At 43.9% G+C, this 21415-nt stretch overlaps 1 protein-coding gene across 1 annotated transcript in view; it reads left to right on the top strand.

The window, feature by feature from the left end:
- The window catches only part of LOC124589805 (X-ray repair cross-complementing protein 5-like), a 138936-nt gene that overhangs the window by 86697 nt on the left and 30824 nt on the right, over window positions 1-21415 (top strand). The window contains exon 10 of the mRNA XM_047131592.1: window positions 10452-10718. Within this exon, the coding sequence (XP_046987548.1) occupies window positions 10452-10718 (267 nt within the window). The remainder of the gene's footprint in view (window positions 1-10451; window positions 10719-21415) is intronic.

The raw sequence follows: 21415 nt of genomic DNA on the forward strand, positions 1-21415 counted from the left end.
TCCCAAATCGCCACTCTTTTTTCAGTCACTTTTGAAAAAAGAAGTGGATTTTGCCAAAACTACGTGCTACATTTTGAAGTCCTTAGTGATTACAAACAAACAGTTTGGATGTTTTTGGTTTTTTGTAAAGATAATTATATGAGTATATTCAAAGATTTTGGTTTCTGGAGCCATTAGAGAATCTAAACAGCTGTCGCTTCAGCATCTGATTGTTTTTCCCCCAGTAGGAGAAGATACTTCAGGCAGAAGAATATGCTTTTGATTGTAGCTAGTGTCCCAGAAATCAGATGTCAGGCGGGAAATAAACACTTCTTGCAAGATACTGTAATACATGATCTCGTATGTTGTTGGTGATTAAAATCTGCTTGCTAATTAAATATCTCAGTTCATAGGGTATTATATAGTTAATTGATATGTTCTCTGGATGGTGTAACAAATTTTCTGTCTTCATTATTAGGCTTCTCCTCAGACAATAATTCACATGTGTGAAAAACACATTGGTTCAAAATAGTGGCTTTCCATTTAATTTATTATGTTTTACAGAGCTGGCATAAGCACAGATAGTATTAAGTGCTAGAGTGACAGTTTATTGTCAGTGCAGTACATGGATTAACTTTGTAAGACCGTCTACTCTTCTGCTTTTGTATTCTTGGTCTTGTCTTGTTTCACATTCACTGAAGATTTTTGTTCTGCATGAAATCTACAGAATACTATGAATGAATGAACCAACATAAAGTCTTATTTAATTTGGGATATACTGTTTCTCGTGTTAATACCACAAGGTATCCGATAACTGTGATCTTCAATTGGATTTTTCAAAACCACTGCATGTCAGTGCCATACGTGTTCCTAACAATATCCTATTGTGGTCTCGTTGCTTATTCTGTGTGTGTTATTAGCTGAAATTAATGAGTTATTCTGGCTGACTATTCCTATCATCACTATTCATTCATTCAGTGCATTTAATTATTGTCCGTTTCACGCAGTGACATATGATGTGACATTGTGTTAATGGTGGAGGTCATACGGAACAAAATCTAGAATAAAACTACCACATTTACTAGTAGTAGATACTGGATTAAAGTGTCACATTTTTATTGCCATGTAAGATTTGTATGTTAACTCAAGCTTTCAAAAACTTCTTGTGTCATCATCAGCAGGAGCTAGTTGTAAACCTTGTGGAACTTTATTTAGTTGGCCCAGTTGTGGCATGGAGTTACAAGTCACGAGTCACAGAAGTTCATGTTTCCAGAGATTATGTTGATATCTGTGATGGAGGAACGTTGGTAGCAATACTGGCTGTGTTATGTGGTGGATAAGTCAGCCTACTTCTCTGTATCCTTGCAGCATCAAGTACCTATATCCACACACCACCAAGGATATTGTCACTGCCCCAAGGAACATTGTTGCTTCACGTTCTGCTCTTAGTAGCATCTCTGATAACAGGTTCACTTTACAAATGTGTGTGGGATAAGGATTTTCATTTCATCAGACATAAAACTGAGGCTGTGCTCAGTGCAACGGATTTGTCAAAATCAGGGTATTTAATGTGGCGTTGATGACGTGTGCAGCTCGATGCTGGAGACGTACAAAGGAATAATCTGTGTTACTCTAGACATGGACTTAATCTCTGGTAGCATATGAAAATTCTGGTACTTCATGACATCTCTGTGACATAATTCAGCGAGGAAGTCACCAAAAGCTTGAGTTTACATACAAATATGATTTGGCAAGAAAGCCAGGAAACATTTATCCTATAATATATCTATGACTGTGTTGTCATAGTAAAAGGTGCATTCAATAAGTAACACAACACATTTTTTTCTGAAATCAGGTTGGTTTTATTAAAGATTCGAGTGCACCATATTATTCCCTACTCTTTGGGCTACAAAACCCTATTTTTCCAACACAATCTCTGTTCGATGCCCCCCTGCGGGTTCGGGGGTTAGAATAGGCCCGTGGTATTCCTGCCTGTCGTAAGAGGCGACTAAAAGGAGTCTCACATGTTTCGGCCTTATGTGATGGTCCCCTCTCGGGTTTGACCTCCATCTTTCTAAATTATTCCGAAGAGCGAGCCAATTGGGGAAGGGCGCCTTACATGGTGCACTGTATCCGTCGTGCAATTAGACCTTTAGCCGTCTTTCTCGTCGTTGCAATGGTGTCCCGCTCATTTTCGATCTCTTGGGTGATTACCACGCTGCACTCTGCAGTGTTTCTTTTAACTGCGACGACGACCTTGGCCATTTTTGCACCTAAGATCCAGCACGGTAGCCAGCCCGTTGTGGTGGGGCCGCCATGTACCCTCTTGGTTGTAGCCCCCTGACAACACAGGGATCGCTCTACTGATGCCTGCGCCGTTAACTCCCCACGTATGCCAAGGAGTAGATGCCCATCGCCCTGGGGCATCGGGACTCCCGGCAATGGCCATCCTGCCAGGTGGCCTTTGCTGTGGCTGGGTGGCGCCCGTGGGGAGGGCCCTTGGTCGGAGTAGGTGGCATCAGGGCGGATGACCCGCAATGAAGCGTGGTACATCATCTCTCGCTGGCGGCCAGCCGTCAGCAGTCTCTAAGCGTTCCAAAGCTCACTTCAAGGCTAATGTGTATGACCCCAAATAGTTCCCCTCCCTGGCCACACCATGGGAGGAACGAAGGGCTATGAATGAGAGCGAAAGATACTCGCCCCGGTATCTCGTCTGTACCAGAGCTGACGGGGAATCTTTTATGTCCGTGAAGCCTCAGTTCTTTGTAGAGCATTTAGAGGACAAGTTTGGGGAGGTGGAGGGCTTGTCCAAGATGCGGTCCGGATCGATGTTGATAAAAACGGCATCCTCCGCCCAGTCGCGGGCCTTGCTCGCTTGTAATAAGCTGGGGGATGTCTCTGTCACTATCACGCCCCATAAGAGTCTGAACATGGTCCAGGGCATTATCTTTCACAGGGATCTCCTTTTACAGTCCGACGACGAGCTGCGCGCCAACTTGGAGCGCCGAGGTGTCCATTTCGTCCGGCGCGTCCACCGGGGTCCGAGGGATCGTCAAGTTGCCACCGGTGCCTTCATCTTGGCCTTCGAGGGTGACACGTTACCTGAGAAGGTCAAGGTGATGGTGTACCGTTGTGATGTCAAGCCGTATATCCCTCCCCCGATGCGGTGCTTCAAGTGTTGGAAGTTCGGCCACATGTCTTCACGCTGTGCGTCCGACCTCGTCTGTCGCGATTGCGGTCGACCTTCCCATCCAGATCATCCCTGTGCGCCGCCTCCAATCTGTGTGAACTGTGGTGCACACCATCCGCCTTGCTCGCCAGACTGTCCGATTCTGCAGAAGGAGCGGAAGATCATGGAAATAAAGACTCTCGACCGCCTGACGTACACTGAGGCGAAGCGGAAATATGATCGGCTTCATCCGGTGCGCATGACAGCTTCATATGCCGCAACTGTCACTCCTTCTACAATTCCATCTGCACCAGTCAGCTCTCAGAGTCGAAGTCCCACACCTGCCCCCTTGATGGTGGGGGGCACTAAACCTCCTGTTGCTCCTGCTCCATCTACTTCAGGAGCAACACCCCCCCAACCATCGGGGACATCAGTCCCCCCTTCCCAGCCGGAGAAGCGTAAGACTTCTTCGGCTACTCTCGTCAGGAAGGGGTCCCTTGGGGACCTTCCTTCGTACGCTCCGACCGGTTCCAAAGCCGACGGCCGCAAGTGGCTCAAACAACCGCCAGTCCCTGGTCGTCGGGACACACGGTCATCGTCTGTCCCTGAGACTGACCCGGTGACGCCCTCCCAGCCTGAACCACCCAAGGCGCAGCGCGAGAAGCAGAAGAAGAAGAAACTCCCCAAGGCTAGCGACATTGCGGTGGCTCCCATTCCACCGCTTCCTACAAGCTCTGCGTCTGAGGATGAGGTGGAGATTCTGGCGTCCACTGAGGACATGGATCTCGCCGGTCCCTCGGATGCAGTAGATGGCTGTTGTCCAGGTGGTGACTCAGTAGCGGCAGGGGCCCCGGAGGCGTAATCTGCCTCCCCAATCCCTTCACGCCTTTCCCATCCATGGCTAATACCATCCTCCAGTGGAACTGCAGCGGTTTTTTCCACCATCTAGCTGAGCTCCGCCAACTTCTCAGCCGTCATCCTTTCCTTTGCATTGCTCTGCAGGAAACTTGGTTTCCAGCAATGCGAACCCCCACCCTTCGTGGCTATCGGGGGTATTTTAAGAACCGGGCAGCTTATGAAAGGGTGTCTGGTGGCGTCTGCCTATATGTCCTTAACTCTCTTCACAGCGAGTTTGTACCTCTCCAAACAGCCTTAGAGGCTGTCGCTGTTCGGGTGTGGACGCCACAGGCTATCACCGTCTGCAGTATTTACCTTCCACCTGATGGTGCTGTCGCGCAGCATGTCCTGGCTGCTCTGATAGCACAACTGCCGCCACCTTTTTTGCTGCTGGGCGATTTCAATGCCCACAACCCTCTATGGGGTGGGACTGTCTCCGATGATCGTGGTCGGGCCGTGGAGCATGTGTTGGCTCAGCTCGACCTTAGCCTCTTGAACACCGGTGCTCCCACGCATTTCAGTGTGGCCCATGGCTCGTTCTCGGCCATCGATCTCTCTATTTGCAGCCCTGGACTTGTCCCATCCATCCACTGGAGGGTGCATCCTGACCTGTGTGGTAGTGACCATTTTCCAATCTATTTGTCACTGCCACAGTGTCATTCTTCTGGGTGCTTGCCCCGCTGGGCTCTCCACAGGGCTGACTGGCCAGCTTTTACTTCCGCTGTAACCATTGCGTCTCCCCCACAGGGTGACATAGACGAGGTGGTCCATGTTTTCACCACGTCCATCATTTCAGCGGCCGAGGCTGCCATCCCCCGTTCCTCTGGCCTCCCTCGGCGGAAGGCTGTCCCCTGGTGGTCGCCGGAGATCGCTGAGGCTATTCGCGACCGTAGGCGGGCTCTCCAGTGTCATAGGCGGCACCCGTCTCTGGAGACCCTCATCGCCTTTAAGAGGCTCCGTGCCTTCGCCCGTCGTCTTATTGCACGGCGTAAGCAGGAGTGCTGGGAGAGGTACGTCTCCTCCCTGGGCTCTCGTGTCTCGTCCTCGCTCGTGTGGTCCCGGATCCGGCGGATTTATGGATCCCAGACCCCTATGGGTGTCCCTGGGCTCTCCTTGGACGGCGCTGTCTGCACGGACGTTGCCGCCATTGCTGAACGGCTTGCCGCGCACTTTGCTCAGAGCTCTGCGACTGCATCCTATCCCCCCGCCTTTCGCTCTCTAAAGGAGCGAGTCGAGCGGACGCCGTTCTCATTCCACACGCGTCATTATGAAACATACAATGCTCCTTTCAGCGAGAGGGAATTCCTCGCTGCCCTCGCCGATTGCCCTGATACAGCACCAGGACCGGACTGCATCCACGCGCAGATGCTGAAGCATCTCTCCAGGGACTGCCAGAGACACATCCTCACCATCTTTAACCGCATTTGGAGCGAGGGCGTGTTCCCGTCGCAATGGCGAGAGGGTCTTATTGTCCCCATCGTGAAGCCCGGTGCGGACCCACTGGCGGTGGACAGCTATCGTCCCATTACCCTCACCAACGTTTTGTGCAAATTGCTCGAACGTATGGTGGGGCGGCGTTTGTGTTGGGTCCTTGAGTCGCGCGGTCTCCTCGCTCCATCCCAGGGTGGCTTCCGTCGGGGCCGGTCTGCAGTGGACAATTTGGTGCGGCTGGAATCTGCTGTCCGTATGGCTTTTGCCCGACGTCATCTTGTTGCTGTATTTTTCGATCTGCGGAAGGCGTATGACACCACATGGAGGCATCACATCCTCGCCACGTTGCATGGGTGGGGTCTTCGTGGTCGGCTCCCGGCTTTTCTTCAAAGCTTTTTATTGCGCCGCTCTTTCCGGGTGCAAGTCGGTGCCACCTCTAGTTCCTCTTATATACAGGAAAATGGGGTCCCGCAGGGCTCGGTGTTGAGCGTCTCCTTATTTTTAGTGGCCATTAATGGTTTGGCTGCAGCAGTGGGGTCGTCGGTGTCTCCTTCTTTGTATGCCGACGACTTCTGCATCTCATTTAGCTCCACGACTACGGGAGTCGCCGAACGCAGGCTGCAAGTCGCCGTTCGCAAGGCAGCATCATGGGCTCTGACTCATGGTTTTCAGTTCTCTGCTGCCAAGACTCGGGTCATGCACTTCTGCAGGCGTCGGACGGTCCACCCTCATCCTGAACTTTACCTCGACGGCCACCTGCTTGCAGTGGTGGACACTTGCCGCTTCTTGGGACTCGTGTTTGATGCCCGGCTCACATGGGTTCCTCATATTACTCAGCTGAAGCAAAAATGCTGGCGGCACCTCAACGCCCTCCGCTGCCTTAGCCACACGTCTTGGGGTGCGGATCGCTGCACGCTGCTGCGATTGTACAGAGCCCTTGTGCAGTCTCGGCTTGATTATGGGAGCCTGGCCTATGGGTCTGCATCACCCTCAGTGTTGAAGTTGTTAGACCCCATACACCACTGTGGGGTCCGGCTTGCAACTGGCGCTTTTCGTACGAGCCCCGTGGATAGTCTACTGGTGGAGGCCGGGGTTCCCCCGCTGCGGATTCGCCGCCATCGACTGCTCGCCGACTATGCTGTCCACGTGCATTGCTCGCCAGGCCATCCCAATCGTCGCCTGCTTTTCCCTGCCATGGTCCTCCATCTGCCCGAACGGCGACCTAGGTCTGGGCTTTCCGTCGCTGTCCGCGTTCGGTCCCTGCTGTCGGAATTGGGTTCATTCCCTCTTCCGCCTCCCTTCCGGGTCCGTGCACCTACGCCTCCCTGGTGTTTGTCCCGGCCGTCCGTCCGTCTGGACTTGGCACAGGGACCCAAGGACTCGGTTCCGCCTGTGGCCCTCCGTCGCCGTTTTCTTGCTCTCCTCGCCTCATTTTCGGACTGTGAGACTGTCTACACTGATGGTTCTCTGGTTGATGGTCGCACTGCCTACTCTTTTGCTCATGCTGCTCATGTTGAGCAGCGCTCCTTGCCGGCTGGCTGCAGTATTTTTACTGCAGAGCTGGTGGCCATATTGCGCGCTCTTGAGCATATGCGTTTCTGCTCAGGTAGGTCCGTCGTGATCTGCAGTGACTCCCTGAGCAGCCTTCAGGCCATCGACCGCTGCTATCCCTCCTCTCCTCTGGTGTCCTCCATTCAGGAGACTGTTTCCGCCATTGCCCGTTCTGGTCGTTCGGTGGTCTTGGTTTGGACGCCCGGTCATGTTGGCATCCCAGGGAACGAACGTGTAGACAGGCTGGCCAAAGGGGCGATCGACGCCCCGGCTTTGGAGGTCGGTCTTACGGCTCGCGACCAGCAGATGGTGTTGCGCCGTAAGCTGATTGGGATGTGGGCTGCTGAGTGGCGTGGCATGACAGCCCCGAATAAACTGCGGGCTGTCAAGGGGACGACCGATGTGTGGCGTTCCTCCCTGCGGGCTTCTCGCAGGGACTCGGTAGTCCTGTGTCGGCTGCGCATCGGCCATACATACCTGACGCACGGCCATCTGTTGCGTCAGGAGGATCCCCCCTTGTGTCGGTGTGGGTCCCGGCTGACGGTCGGCCACATTTTGCTGGAGTGTCCTCGACTGCGCACACTCCGGCAATCTTTTAATCTCCCGGGCACTTTGGCTTTGGTTTTATCCAACGATGCCTCCATGGCTGACACTGTTTTACATTTTATCCGTAGAAGTCCTTTTTATGGTTCGATTTAGGGAAGTCCTGCGCCTTTCCCTTTCTGTGTCTTTTGTCCTTGTGTCTGTTGCTGTTCTGGTGTGCCGTCAGATGGTTGACTCTTTCCCTTTTTTTTTTTCTCATGGTCAGTCAACCAGTCTCCGGCCATCCTCCTTTCTTCTGTTTCTTTCTGTCTGGTGTTCCTCTGTCCTGTTCTTGTCTGTAGTGTTTGTTGCTGCATTTGTGTTCTTTTAGCGCCTGTGGGGACGTCTCCTCCCCCTTTGGTTTTTATCTGCTCCGTAGATATTCGGCTCGCCTGATTTTGGAATGGGGGACTGATGACCTTCGCTGTTTAGTCCCCCTTAAACATACCAACAACCACCATCTGTTCGATGTGACGGCCTTATGCCACCTTACTGGGAGGGCTGTATGCATGCATGGTACTGCTCTCCTGGCTGGTGTTGGAGCCAGTGTCTTCCTGCATCAGTAACCTCCCAATTATCCACTTACTGCTTTCTGCGGAGTACACCACTCATTGGGCCAAACAAATGAAAGCAGGAAGGTGGGGGATCTGGGCTGTAGGTTGGATGAAGAAGCTCAGGCCAGTGAAATTTTGTGAGTTCCTCTCGTGTGTCAACACTACCAACAGAGGTGTCCAGTTGTGCAGTGAGGTGTTCGTATGTGATCTTGGTCACCTCGAATGACTGTGTCCTCGTGTTGAAATATTGCAGAAGGCTCAGCTGTGCGTGGCCAGTTGGTGCACCAGAGATCGGACAGGTTTGCACAACATTGTTGCAGTTATGACGGATGCTTTGCCCAACAACTCACCTTGATTTTGTTCTCTGCCAGGTCTTCATAGACATCCTGCAAGCACCTTTGAACATATGTAATGCTGTAGGTTACTGCCAAAAAACAAAAAACTCAGTGACATCTGTCTGCGTGGAACATGCGTTCATTATAGATGCCATTTTCAAGGTTACGTGTGTTGCCACCACGTATCGGAACTTAATGAAACTATACGGGCTGAAGTGGAAATATTCCATGATGCCCCACAACAAATTCCGCATTTTTTCAACCAAAATTGGGTGAGGATAAAAATGTGTTGCATTACTTACTGAATACCCCTCAAAGTGCATATGTTTGTTTGTTATACATGTTCTTAATGACAATGAACTACTAGTTTGGTTGCATTATATTTTACGCAATAGGAGTAAATGCCTGAAAACTTCATATTAAGTGATATGTACAAATCTGTGAAATATGTTCTAAGTCAGTTTTAGTCATTACAGTGTGCAGAAATGTCTGTAGAGCATTGCTCAGTAAAGCAAGCATAAATTTTTTAGCTGTGTGTTTAAAGCGAATTGCAGCAAAATATGCCGTGAAGCCAATGGATAATTTTTTTGTGGAAAGTGGGTAATAATGAAGATGATGATATAATAATACAGGGTGACCTACGGAAACTGACAGTTTTCAAATTAGCACAAAATCGGTGATTAACATCTTGTATTTGATTTGCATGATCACTTACAAAAACTAACATTCAGGTGACAGCAATTGTCTTGACTATAGTTTTAAAAAGTTACTTGTAACTCAGGCCAACAGGTGGTGGTCAACCAAACCTGCCTTTTCTTTAATGTCAGCCTATGACTGTGTTAAACTTTGGGACTTTTTGTCATAGAAAGAAAAAAAGACACGAGCAGACGAGTCTGGTGATCTTAGTGGCCATTGCAGAGCATCCAAATGAAAAATAAAAAGTGTTTCTTCACACTGCCACAGGTGCATTTACAGTGTGTGATGATGTACCAGCCTGTTGAAAATAAGCAGTCCTCATGTTCATCTGTTGTCTCCACAATTTGGGTGGAAAGAACACATTCAGGATGTTTATGAAACATGCAACAGTTCCCTGTCACTTGCTACTCTGTCAGCCTAGGGGAAAAAATCAGATTACAATGACAGCAGCAAATGCATGACACACAGTCACATTAGGGAAGCAAAGACATCTCTCATGAATTAGGAAAGGCTGTTCGAGGAATGAAAAATAATAGCTGTGTTTGTTAACTGACCCATTCAAGTGAAAATGTGACTCATTGTTCATAAAATAATGCTACTGTATTTGAGTCATCTTCAAAGATCACGTGTGGACACACAGATAAGTCATCTTGTTTTAAATCCAAATGTAACACTTTCGCCCTACAGACTCACTGCTCATTTGCAGACAGTGTGCATTGAGATATGTAGATCATCTTGGACTTCTGAGATTGCATCTCACACTGTGGCAATGTTTTGAGATGTCCTGTGTTTTTTATCATGGTCTGGTGGCTTCTTCTTAAAAATATTTCCCCCTGTTGTGGAAGCTGTAACCCATCATAGGGTCAAATTGATGTTTGGAGCTGTGCAGTTAATGTAGCCATACTGCATTGACAGACTCAGCATTTAGGACAAAGGTATTGTACATGAACATGCAATACTCTCTCGTCCACAATTCCACTACTGTTGAGTTGGGGAACAGTCCCGAAGTGAACAAGGTATACCGTCTCCCTCCCACCACTGACAACGCTATATTCAGGATCAATTAATCTCATACAGCCCCAAAAACTTTACAGTTTCATGACTTAATACAATTTATTCTTCTGATTACTGATGTTGGCACTAGAGAAATGTAGGATGGTTAGATAGTTCCTTGAAAAAATTCACTACAGTTTATTTATGTATTTATTTGTCATATATTCCCATTTGTGATGTATGTTATAATTGTATCATTCACAGGGGTGCTTTACCAGATGGAACTGAGGCATTTAAATCGGATGAGATAACTAATATAACTCATCACAAATTGTTCAGTTGCATTTCCTACCGTGCCTTGCACCCAGGAGAAAAAATACCACCTATGGTGGAAGAAATAAGAGAATTTGTTACTAGCCCTTTTGTCGATTCGGGGCATGTTAATGACATAATCCTGAAAATGAAAAAGACATTCGACTTGAAGGAAGTAGTGCGGCGGCAGCGTGAAAAGGACTCTACTGACGTGAAACAGTTGAGTATATATTAGGCAGTTGTTGAAACTAAGTGTAAATAAAAATGTCCTTGCTCTCGGCTTGATAAATGCCACCTGTTTTGAAGTACTTGCATTAATGACAGGTAATATGTCTATCTGTTTTGGAAACTATCTAATTCAATAGAATAAGGCAGTGTTCTTTGAGCGCTATTATTATCATTTGCACTGTTTTCTTTGTACCTTTTGTTGGTGTTAATTAGCGTGTGCAGCTTTGAATGCATTGCATGTCCTGTAGTTACCTTTATTTTAGTTTACTTAATCTATAACATTGGTAACAAACTGAATTTTTGTTGTATATAATGTAATTGGATAGATAAAATATCTACTCATCAAGCAGTGGCAGGAGAACATAAATATATAAAAAGTAAGTTTTTGCTTATGCAATCTTTCGGAGCAGGTGGCTCCTTCTTCTAGCAGAAGGGCTGAAGGGGAAGGAAGAGGAGTGAAGGGAAAGGAAATGGAGAGATGGGATGGGATGAGAAGGAAAGACTTTCCATCTCATGCCATCCGGTAAGTCTCCCCTGACTCGGTGTTCTGGGTGACTTTTCTGAACTCTACCCCTTTTCCTAAACCTCTCCGTTTCCTTTCCGTTCACCCCTCTTCCTTCCCCTTCAACCCTTCTACTGCAAGAAGGAGCCATTGGCTCATCCAATTACATTATATTGTCAAAAATTGATTACTTTCATTGTTGAATTTTTATTCTGCATATTTAAGTGGGTGGATTTACCTAATTTTTGGATGCCAAGTTCAGAATTCCAGTCATATTTTCTCCATATTTTTAAGTTTCTGAGAGACAAAATAATAAAATTATGTCCTTTTTACTTCCAATATGTGGTGAACATTAATAAAATCAGAGTTTAATATACATAATCGAAAAATTATTGAAACCTTTACATAAAACACCGAAACAATCATCATATTATTAAAAAAAAAGCCCCTTGTAGCATGAAAACAAAGTTGAACATCTGTTTATTTGACGAAATTGGATAGGAATGCTTTTGTATTGTAAAATGTCTCGTATGTCAAAGCAACAGTTGTTATTGGAGGGTTCCAGCATCCTTGACAGTGACATTTGCTAGTAGGAATGTCTTAGTGGAAGGATTCATCACTAAAAGCACCCAAGTTTTCTAGGAAAAAAACGAAGTACAAAGTATATTTTTAGTGATAGTCTACACCTGATTTTTGCTAGTTGTCCAACAGTTCGGACTCTAAAGAAACATAATTCTCATTTCTTCTGTTGTCCATGGACTTTGTCTTTTAGAGGACATCCAAGCAAGTAACTCAGCATTCTTAAGTTTAGCATCAAAGGTCTCATCAATGAAAAATTTTCTGGTTTGTGGCCTGATAAACACGTCTTCTTCCACCTTGGCCCCAGTGATGCTAGGAAAAACTTCTTTCAAATTATTGAAGGTCTGACATTGTTTATCAAGAGCCTTTGCTAAGTTCTTCAACATGTCTAATTTAATATGAAGTGGAGGCAGTTTGACTTGGCACAACTAATGGTTTGTTCTTAAAATTTTCCTTTCCTGCTGTATATGTTTGTCTCATAGACCTTTACGTGACAGTGTACTTGTTTTTGATGTCTCGTGTGCCTTAAAGCCCACAAACTCTCAACAGAATTGTAAATCGTGATCTTTATAATTGGTTACATGTAGCTGCAGTATTACAATTTCAAGTGTATCCATATTATCCATTGAATTAGCCAAAGTTACTGATAGAAGTTTATTGCCATTACAATCCTTTCACTACAAATTGAGATTGCCACTTCAAAACATTCTGGCAAAGAATCAGCCAAGAAAAAACTCATCTGCTGTCTAGTGACTGTTTTTAAAACTGACATTATGTAACACAAAAAAGCAACTCCATAGTGACACTTTTTATATTTTGATTATAAAAAATAGCAAAATTTACTGGAAATGTAAAGAAAATAATACATAATTTTGAATATCTCAGAAAAGTTATGTGATACCACATTTCTAAGAGTGCATTTAGAATCGACAACCATAAATAGCCTTACATGGAAATTAATGTATCACATGATGATGATGATGGTGATGTATCACATACCAGATGCAAAATGGTTGTTGCCCAGTGAAACTTATTTCAATCACTTTGGCGTGGTATAGTGAATGCACGGAGCTTATACCTGGAAATGTGTGTGTTGATCTTTTGGTAGAGTATTATTTTTAGCAATATTATAAAAGGGAAAAACTAGTTTGGAAAGAATAATGAATGATGAAAAGTGTTTTCATGGCTTGGTACTGATGTATTATCAGGATTTTATTATCCTGTTAACAGTAATTACTTCTTAAATAGTTGTGTGTGTGTGTGTGTGTGTGTGTGTGTGTGTGTGTGTGTGTGTGTGTGTGTGTGTGTGCACCCACCAGAGAGAGATTTGAAGCTCTGTTTTAGAATTGTTTAAGTTGCATATGCCTTTAAACAGTTCCATTACTATTATTTTTCACATCTCTATGTGTATCTTCTTCTTCTGGAATGATATTTCTTTGCTATTGCCATGTAACTTCCCGCAAGCTTTGTGGTGTATCTCCTTGAATTATTTTTGAGTAACATAAATGTTGAAGGATGTACAGGGTGTTTCAAAAAGAACTTTACAGCTTTGAAAATTCATATAAATTTATTCATAGTACATACAGAGGTGATTGTAGTGTCAATTTGTAGGGAAATACATCAAATTTTGTCTCACATAGTTTGCTAGTGCCAAATCATACCATAAGGAGCACTAGCAGCAGTTGCGTTAAAGAAGCTGCCTTCATGCGACCTGAGTGTGCTAGCTGTGTGTTATGGTTTGAAGAATCGAAGTTGGCAAGAACAGTTCAGCATAATTTCCATACCAAGTACGCTAAATATCCTCCTAGTAGGCCTACAATTTGTGAGTAGCATAAATTTGTTGTAGAAACAGGAGTAGCATAAATTTTTTGTAGAAACAGGATGCTTGGTGAGACATGAGAAATCATCAGGTCGTCGAAGCACATCTGACATCATCATCGAACGAGTGAGACAACGTTTTGTAAGCAGCCCTTCGAAATCAACCCAGTGTGCATCTCGCAAATTGAAATCCCACATACAACTGTTTGGTGCATGTTGAAAAACCGTTTGCATCTGAAACTGTACAGATTGATGATTGTAAAAGCATTAAAAGACACTGATTAAATTGCTCCCAAGAACTTCTGTGCTGATATGTTAAATTGATTACATGAGGATGAACATTTCTTGGACAAAATTATTTTTTCAGCGAGTCGACTTTTCACTTAAGTAGCAAGGTTAACACACGTAACTGCAGGATTTGGGGCAGTGAAAATCTGCATCAAACATTGCAACATGTTCATGATAGTCCTAAACTGTATGTTTTTGTGCATTGAGCAAGAACAAAGTGTACAGTCCCTTTCTATCCATGAAAGAATCATCAATGGGACTGTGTAACTGGATATATTACAACAATTTTTGATACTGCAGATCGATGAGGATGACCAAGAACGAAATGTTTATTTCATGCAAGATGGTGCACCACCCCACTACCTGGCTGATGTCCGGGATTTTCTCAGTCACCGCTGTCCAGGTCAATGGATTGGCAGTGATGCGCCAATTGCGTGGCCCCCACATTCCCAAAATCTGACACCATCCTATTTTTTTATGGGGATTCATCAAGGATATCATGTTTGTACCTCCTGTGATGGCTTCTAGGCCTGAACTCAGAGCAAGAATTTATGCCCCCACTGATCAAGCTGCACCTGCAATGCTACGGTGAGTTTGGGAAGAAATTTACTTCTGATGGGATGTGTGCAGGATAACCCACGGAAGCCACATACAACATCTTTAGTTCAAGTTAAAAAAACTTGACATGTTTCCCTACAAAATAACATTAAACCCAGCACTGTATCTTCTTTCAATAAATTTATATGAATTTTTAAAGTTGTAAAGTGCTTTTTGAAACGCCCTGTACTTCACTGTTTCGTATATGTAGAGCAGCACATTGAGATTAAATACTTCATATCTCTCTTACACATTTCTCACTGATCCTCACAGGATTATTGGAAGGTTCACTGGCCAGATTTCAGCCACAGATTAGATCAAGCCGTCTTCTTCTGTTTCAGAACAGCACACATCCAGTAAAGACCTTAGGCAATTAAATTATGTCTTTAGTATGAGTCCTTTCAGTACTGAACAAACACACAGTGAGGAATTAGAGGACAAGGCCAGAAAATCATTTGTGTACCAAAAGATCAGACTTGGTGTGGAAACATCTGGAAACATACATGGTGTCCATAAATTATCATTACAGTTTTAGACTATAATAACTTACAATTATGCTATAAAATAATGACTGGTTTTCAACACATAACAGACTAACTCGTAAAATTTTGTTTCTACCGTCATACATGCCACTGTGTGCACCTTCATTGACACGGACAACACCCAGTCGGTATTCTGTCTCTGCTCCAGTACCTCCATGGCAACATGTCAGTACAAATGATGCTTTTACAAACCTCATAGGTGGAAGTGTAGTGGTGAGAGATCAGGTAATCTTGGTGGCCACAGAGTCAGACTGTCTCATCTAGTTCACCATCCAGAAACTTTGCCCCCAGAAATTTTTGTGCATCCAGTGCCCCATATTACTGGAATATGATGTCAGGTTGCACATGTTTCAGTTGTGATGCAGCAAAGTCTCATAACAAGTTCAGGTAAATACTGTTAACAGTAGGCTGACTGAAACAGAATGGACCAGTGATTCAGCTGTACGTAAGTCTGCACCACACATTGAATTTAGGACTGTCTCTTTGCATTTCTAGTGCAATATGGGGACACAATGATCCTCATATATCCGGGAGAGTGATGGTTCAAATGCAGTCATCCAGAATTAGGTTTTCTATCGTTTCCCAAATCTGTTAAGACAAATGCTGAGAAGGTTCCTGTGAAATGGCACAGCTGATTTCCTTCTCCATCCTTCCCTAATCTGGGCTTGTGCTCCGTCACTAATGACCTCATTGTCGACGTTGCTATATCTGCGAGTAGCCAGATACTGGTGCGCTTGAGAAAAAGAGGAGAGCAATGATGACAGCGTAAGGTGGTAAGACTGCCTGTGGATGGGACTCAAACTCATGCCGGAGTCGAGCAAAAGCCTGACAGAGTGGCAGACCCGACAGCAAGAGCAAGTCAATAGCAATGTATGCAACAACAAAGTGCAATGAACTTTCGACACAACATTGCCAACAGGTCAGATACAAGCCACAATCCAAATCGAGACCAAAGAGGAAAACCAGTACCAAAGCGAAATCTTCGACGAGGAGTCAGTAGTGTGGCGGAGACAGTAAGAAATGCTATCAGGTGAAGAACACGGCTGACTGAGTGGTCAAGGTGTGGCAGTATTTGTGCTAGTCACGAGGGACACTATTGGCCAGTGTATTCATGTGGCGAGATGGTGGTGCACTCACTAGGCGAGTGCAGCGGTGTGGGGACACTGTCCACTTAACGTCCATTGAGGTCCATTTGCTCCATTGGGCTTTCAACTTCTACACAGCCCGATACCAGAGACCACAGATGTTACCACTAATCTCCTCCTCCTCCTCCTCCTCCTCTTCCTCCAGTGTCTCTATGATCAAACAATGCAAGCTTTCACAGCTTCTGGGCATTAAGCCATGGTCTGTGGAATATTTCTGTGCCTAATGTTTCACCTCCTAATGTTCGAGACATCGTAGAGATGTAAAGACTCAGATACCAGGTTCATACTTAAACAAGTTTGACAAGCTGAACTGTTTATGCGTATTGTCGCAACTGTTGGTATATGACATCATCAGATCACTACTTAAGATCATGGTGTCACATCTGTGGATCTTACATTGGGGAAAAGTTGGCACTATTTGCTTTGTGTAGTTATAAAGCCTACAGCTTGTCTAATTTCAATTCTTCTCCTTTTCCATTAAAGTTGGTTTTGTCCTTTTGACTTCTTTTGATCAGTTCTTGATGAAATCATAGTATTGGAGTGGAGAAACAAATTTGTTGTTTCCCTTGTCGTAGTGCTTGATCCGCTACTGCTGGTTTATCTATGTTTGCCAGAAGACAGGTGCTCTTGTGTTGTGTAAGACAGGTGTTAATGCTTCTTTTAGTAGTTCCTATGTGCAAGAGATTTTATATATTGCAGCTGTGGCAAGCGGTGGGCATAGGTCCTTTACAGTGTTCAAATATTCGAGTGCCTTCCTGTTCGTTTAAACATTGTGTCAATACTGTGTCTCGTTTATTCATTGCTGACATGATCTGCAGCTGTTGTTACAGATGGGATGAAAACTTTCCCTCTAGTTGGTTCTTTTTCACTAGATGCTCTAAATATTTCAAGATTCAGTGCCCTCATTATCACCTTGCCAGAATAGCCATTTCTTCTTAACGTAGTTCTCCTCCTAGTACTATGGGTTACAGATTATTTTAGCCTAGTCCATCAGTGTTGTAATCACTCCTCTTTTGTACTTGGTATTGGGATTGTAGTTTTTGTGAAAGTCTCTGTCTGTTTGAGTGGGCTTCTGCAGACTTTGTGCTCTGAAGTTCTGTTGGGTTTTCTGAGCAATTCTACATGAAAATAAAATTTTATGTTCTTTCTCTTTTTTCATAGAGGACTTTATATTGGAATTAACATGTATCATTCAGAAAATTTAGGAATTCCGAAAGCTCATTTTCTCAGTGAGGCCATATAACAAAAATCTTTATGAACCGGGTGACACTCAGAGCTCTCTCCTGTGGCAATCACATAAAAAAGCTTTGATTTGTCTTGTCACATGTTGAAAACCAGCTGTTATTATGGAAATTTTTGTTTTTCTTAATGAATCTTTATTTATTCATCATCATCAACATCAACTTTTTCTCCTTCAAAGTAATCTCTCTCTGATTAAATACACTGTGGCTGCACTTTCTCCAATCTTGGAAGCACTTCCGGAACTCACTTCTCATTGTGGTGTTCAGTTTCTTCAGTGATCCTGTTTTTATTTCATCAGTGATGGTAAAACAGTGCCCTTTCATGGTTCACTTCAACCTCAGGAATAGAAAGAAGTTGCAGGGGCTATGTCCGGCAAATGCGGTGGCTGAGGCAATATAACAGATTTTTTTGCCGAAAGATCGTGAACAATCATTGAGGCGTGAGCAGGAGCATTATCGTGATGCAAATTTCACGATTGGTTTTGGCACAATTGTGGTAGTTTTCTTCTGATTGCTTCACACAAACAGGCACATAACTTCCTAGTCGTATTCCTTATAGACTATATGACCATAAGGCAGGAACTCATGATGCACTGTCCCACTGTAATTGAAGAAAACAGTGAGAAGAACCTTCACATGTGGTCAAGCTTGTCATTTTTTTCGATCTTTGCCCTTTAGGCAATTTACATTGGGACAATTTGGCCTTGCTTTCAACATCATACTCATAATACCCATGTTTCACCACCTGTTATAACATTCTTTAGAAGTTCTGGATCATTGTTGACTTCAGTCAGCAATCCTGTGCAATGTCCATGCGATGTCATTTTTGGTCAAAATTCAACAGTTTCGGAACATACATTGCTGTTAAATGTTTCATGCCAAAAACATCCGAAAAGATTTTTTGGCATGAGCCAAAGAACATGCCAACATCATCACCAACCTCTCGACCCTCTTTGAAATGTTTATACCACTTGTAAACTCTTGCCTTACTCCTAATAGATTTGCCAAAAGCCACAGTCAACATTTCAAATACGGAGCTGGATTTGATTCAAGTTTTCAAGCAAAATTTAATTCAAATTGTTTGATCTATCTTTTTCAAAAGTAAAAATTTGCTGACGTCATTCAAAAGCATGTATAATCTTTTCAACTGCCAACAAGAAACTATTCAAAACAGCTGAAAATGCAGACATTCATTGACAACATGTGTACCAAATGTTAATTTTTTTTTTTAATTAAGAAATTCCTGTTGCTTTTTGATCACACCTTGAACAGCATTGTTTTAACAGGTTTTTCCACCTCTTCCTCACAATCATATGAAAGATGTTCATGTAAAAACATTGTTTAGGTAGTTAGCAAGCAGAGAATGTGCACTGTGTGTGCTGCGATTTTAGTCTGTGCAGAAACAATGTGAGGAGCTGAGCACAGGACAGCCGGCCGCGGTGGTCTAGCAGTTCTAGGCGCTCAGTCCGGAACTGCGCGACTGCTACGGTCGCAGGTTCGAATCCTGCCTCGGGCATGGATGTGTGTGATGTCCTTAGGTTAGTTAGGTTTAAATAGTTCTAAGTTCTAGGGGACTGATGACCACAGATGTTAAGTCCCATAGTGCTCAGAGCCATTTGAACCATTTGAGCACAGGACATTGGCAAGACAGAATGCTGTCAGCAGTCTCTACCTGTTCTGAAAGTGGCATTTGCACTCTGCTGATAATGTGAACACTTGGAAACAATTGATAGAAAGCTGAAGAGGAATGTCATACTGACTTTTGCCCCCTGAGATTCAGTTCAGATACGTTGTTCTGAGTAATGAGAGATTTGCCACCAAGCATTGTAAATGTTAAGTATGAGAACAATGAAATACAGAAGAGTTCTCTAAAAAGGCAGATACGTCATTTTGTAGTGAGGTAGCATAAATGTGAGCTCTTTTACAGCCTTCAACAATCTGCAGCTAGAAATGAAGTCCCACGACACAATTAGTGTCACTGCATAAGAGGTCCACTGCATCAAGAAGACATGAGAAGGCAGTCGTAAATCTTCATTAAGGTAAAAACAACATTGAGATGACAGCGTTCGAGAAGTAAGGACTTAGTTAAGATCTGTAACTAGGGACCTTTTTATATCACTCCAATAGTTATTAAAATCTAAAGCTGTAAATATAATTTATGGACACCTTGTTTCCCATCATTTGGAACGAGCACTTCCTAATTGAGAAGATGAGGCAGGGCAGCTGTAGAATGACAGAAATGGAGTGAGAAAAGTCGAGAGCTGGTGACGCTGCCAGGTAGGCTTGAGGAGGTTAAGAGTTTGTCCACAGAGGGCGGAATGAAAACTTTTACTCCACTAAATAAGTATATGTTGTGTGAAACTTCATCATTTTAATTAATTTCATTGGCATAAAATTAACTGAAGTTAGGTAGTGGAATGAAATCAGTGTAGATGTGGTTATGACATCAGTGAAATAACGACGATAAATGTTGAACTCTATAAGCTTCCCTTATTGCATATGATTGGCTCAGTAAATATGATTTTATGCTCTAACCATCTGTCTACTGAATCTACAGCATAGTTTATAAAGTTCAGTAATGAAAGGGGAAGTACGATATTTTATTAAACTTAATTCTTCTTCTTCTTTCTCTTCTTATTTGCCCAGGACTTTCCATTGTAAGATGTTCCTGTTAAGCTTTTATGTTGAGTTTTTGAGCCCTCACAACCATAATTTAAAATGTTCCCACTAAATATCTTTATGAACGTCTTTCTTTTTCGTATATTAAGATTGCTGTTTGCTAACAAATTACTTCTGATAGCTCGTTTGGCTGTGACAGTTGTTCTTTTAATATCCGTCATACTTCTATTATCATCTGTTTTTGTACTTTTCTACTTGCATTAGTAATGCATTTCCTATTTTAACATTTACACTTACTTGTCTAATGGGGTATCGTCTCAGTTGTGCGACTGGATTCGTGATTTCCTGTCACGAAGGTCACAGTTCGTAGTAATAGACGCAAATCATCGAGTAAAAGTGAAGTGATATCAGGTGTTCCCCAGGGAAGCATCCTGGGACCTCTGCTGTTCCTGATCTATATAAATAACCTGGGTGAAAATCTGAGCAGTTTTCTTAGGTTGTTCGCAGATGATGCTGTAATTTACCATCTAGTAAGATCATCCGAAGACCAGTATCAGTTGCAAAGCGATTTAGAAAAGATTGCTGTATGGTGTGGCAGGTGGCAGTTGACACTAAATAACAAAAAGTGTGAGGTGATCCACATGAGTTCCAAAAGAAATCCATTGGAATTCAATTACTCGATAAATAGTACAATTCTCAAGGCTGTCAATTCAACTAAGTACCTGGGTGTTAAAATTACAAACAACTTCAGTTGGAAAGACCACATAGATAATGTTGTGGGGAAGGCGAACCAAAGGTTGCATTTCGTTGGCAGGACACTTAGAAGATGCAACAAGTCCACTAAAGAGACAGCTTACACTACACTTGTTCACCCTCTGTTAGAATATTGCTGCGCGGTGTGGGATCCTTACCAGGTGGGATTGACGGAGGACGTCTTAAGGGTGCAAAAAAGGGCAGCTCGTTTTGTATTATCACGTAATAGGGGAGAGAGTGTGGCAGATATGATACGCGAATTGGGATGGAAGTCATTAAAGAAAAGATGTTTTTCGTCGCAGCGAGATCTATTTACGAAATTTCAGTCGCCAACTTTCTCTTCCGAATGCGAAAATATTTTGTTAAGCCAAACCTTCATAGGTAGGAATGATCATCAAAATAAAATAAGAGAAATCAGAGCTCGAACAGAAAGGTTTAGGTGTTCGTTTTTCCTGTGCGCTCTTCGGGAGTGGAATGGTAGAGAGATAGTATGATTGTGGTTCGATGAACCCTCTGCCAAGCACTTAAATGTGAATTGCAGAGTACTCATGTAGATGTAGATGTAGATCTAGAATATATAGTTAGTCTTTTTCAGAATCTGCTT

Source organism: Schistocerca americana, unplaced genomic scaffold, assembly GCF_021461395.2.
Source record: "Schistocerca americana isolate TAMUIC-IGC-003095 unplaced genomic scaffold, iqSchAmer2.1 HiC_scaffold_73, whole genome shotgun sequence".
NCBI classification, from domain to species: domain Eukaryota; kingdom Metazoa; phylum Arthropoda; class Insecta; order Orthoptera; family Acrididae; genus Schistocerca; species Schistocerca americana.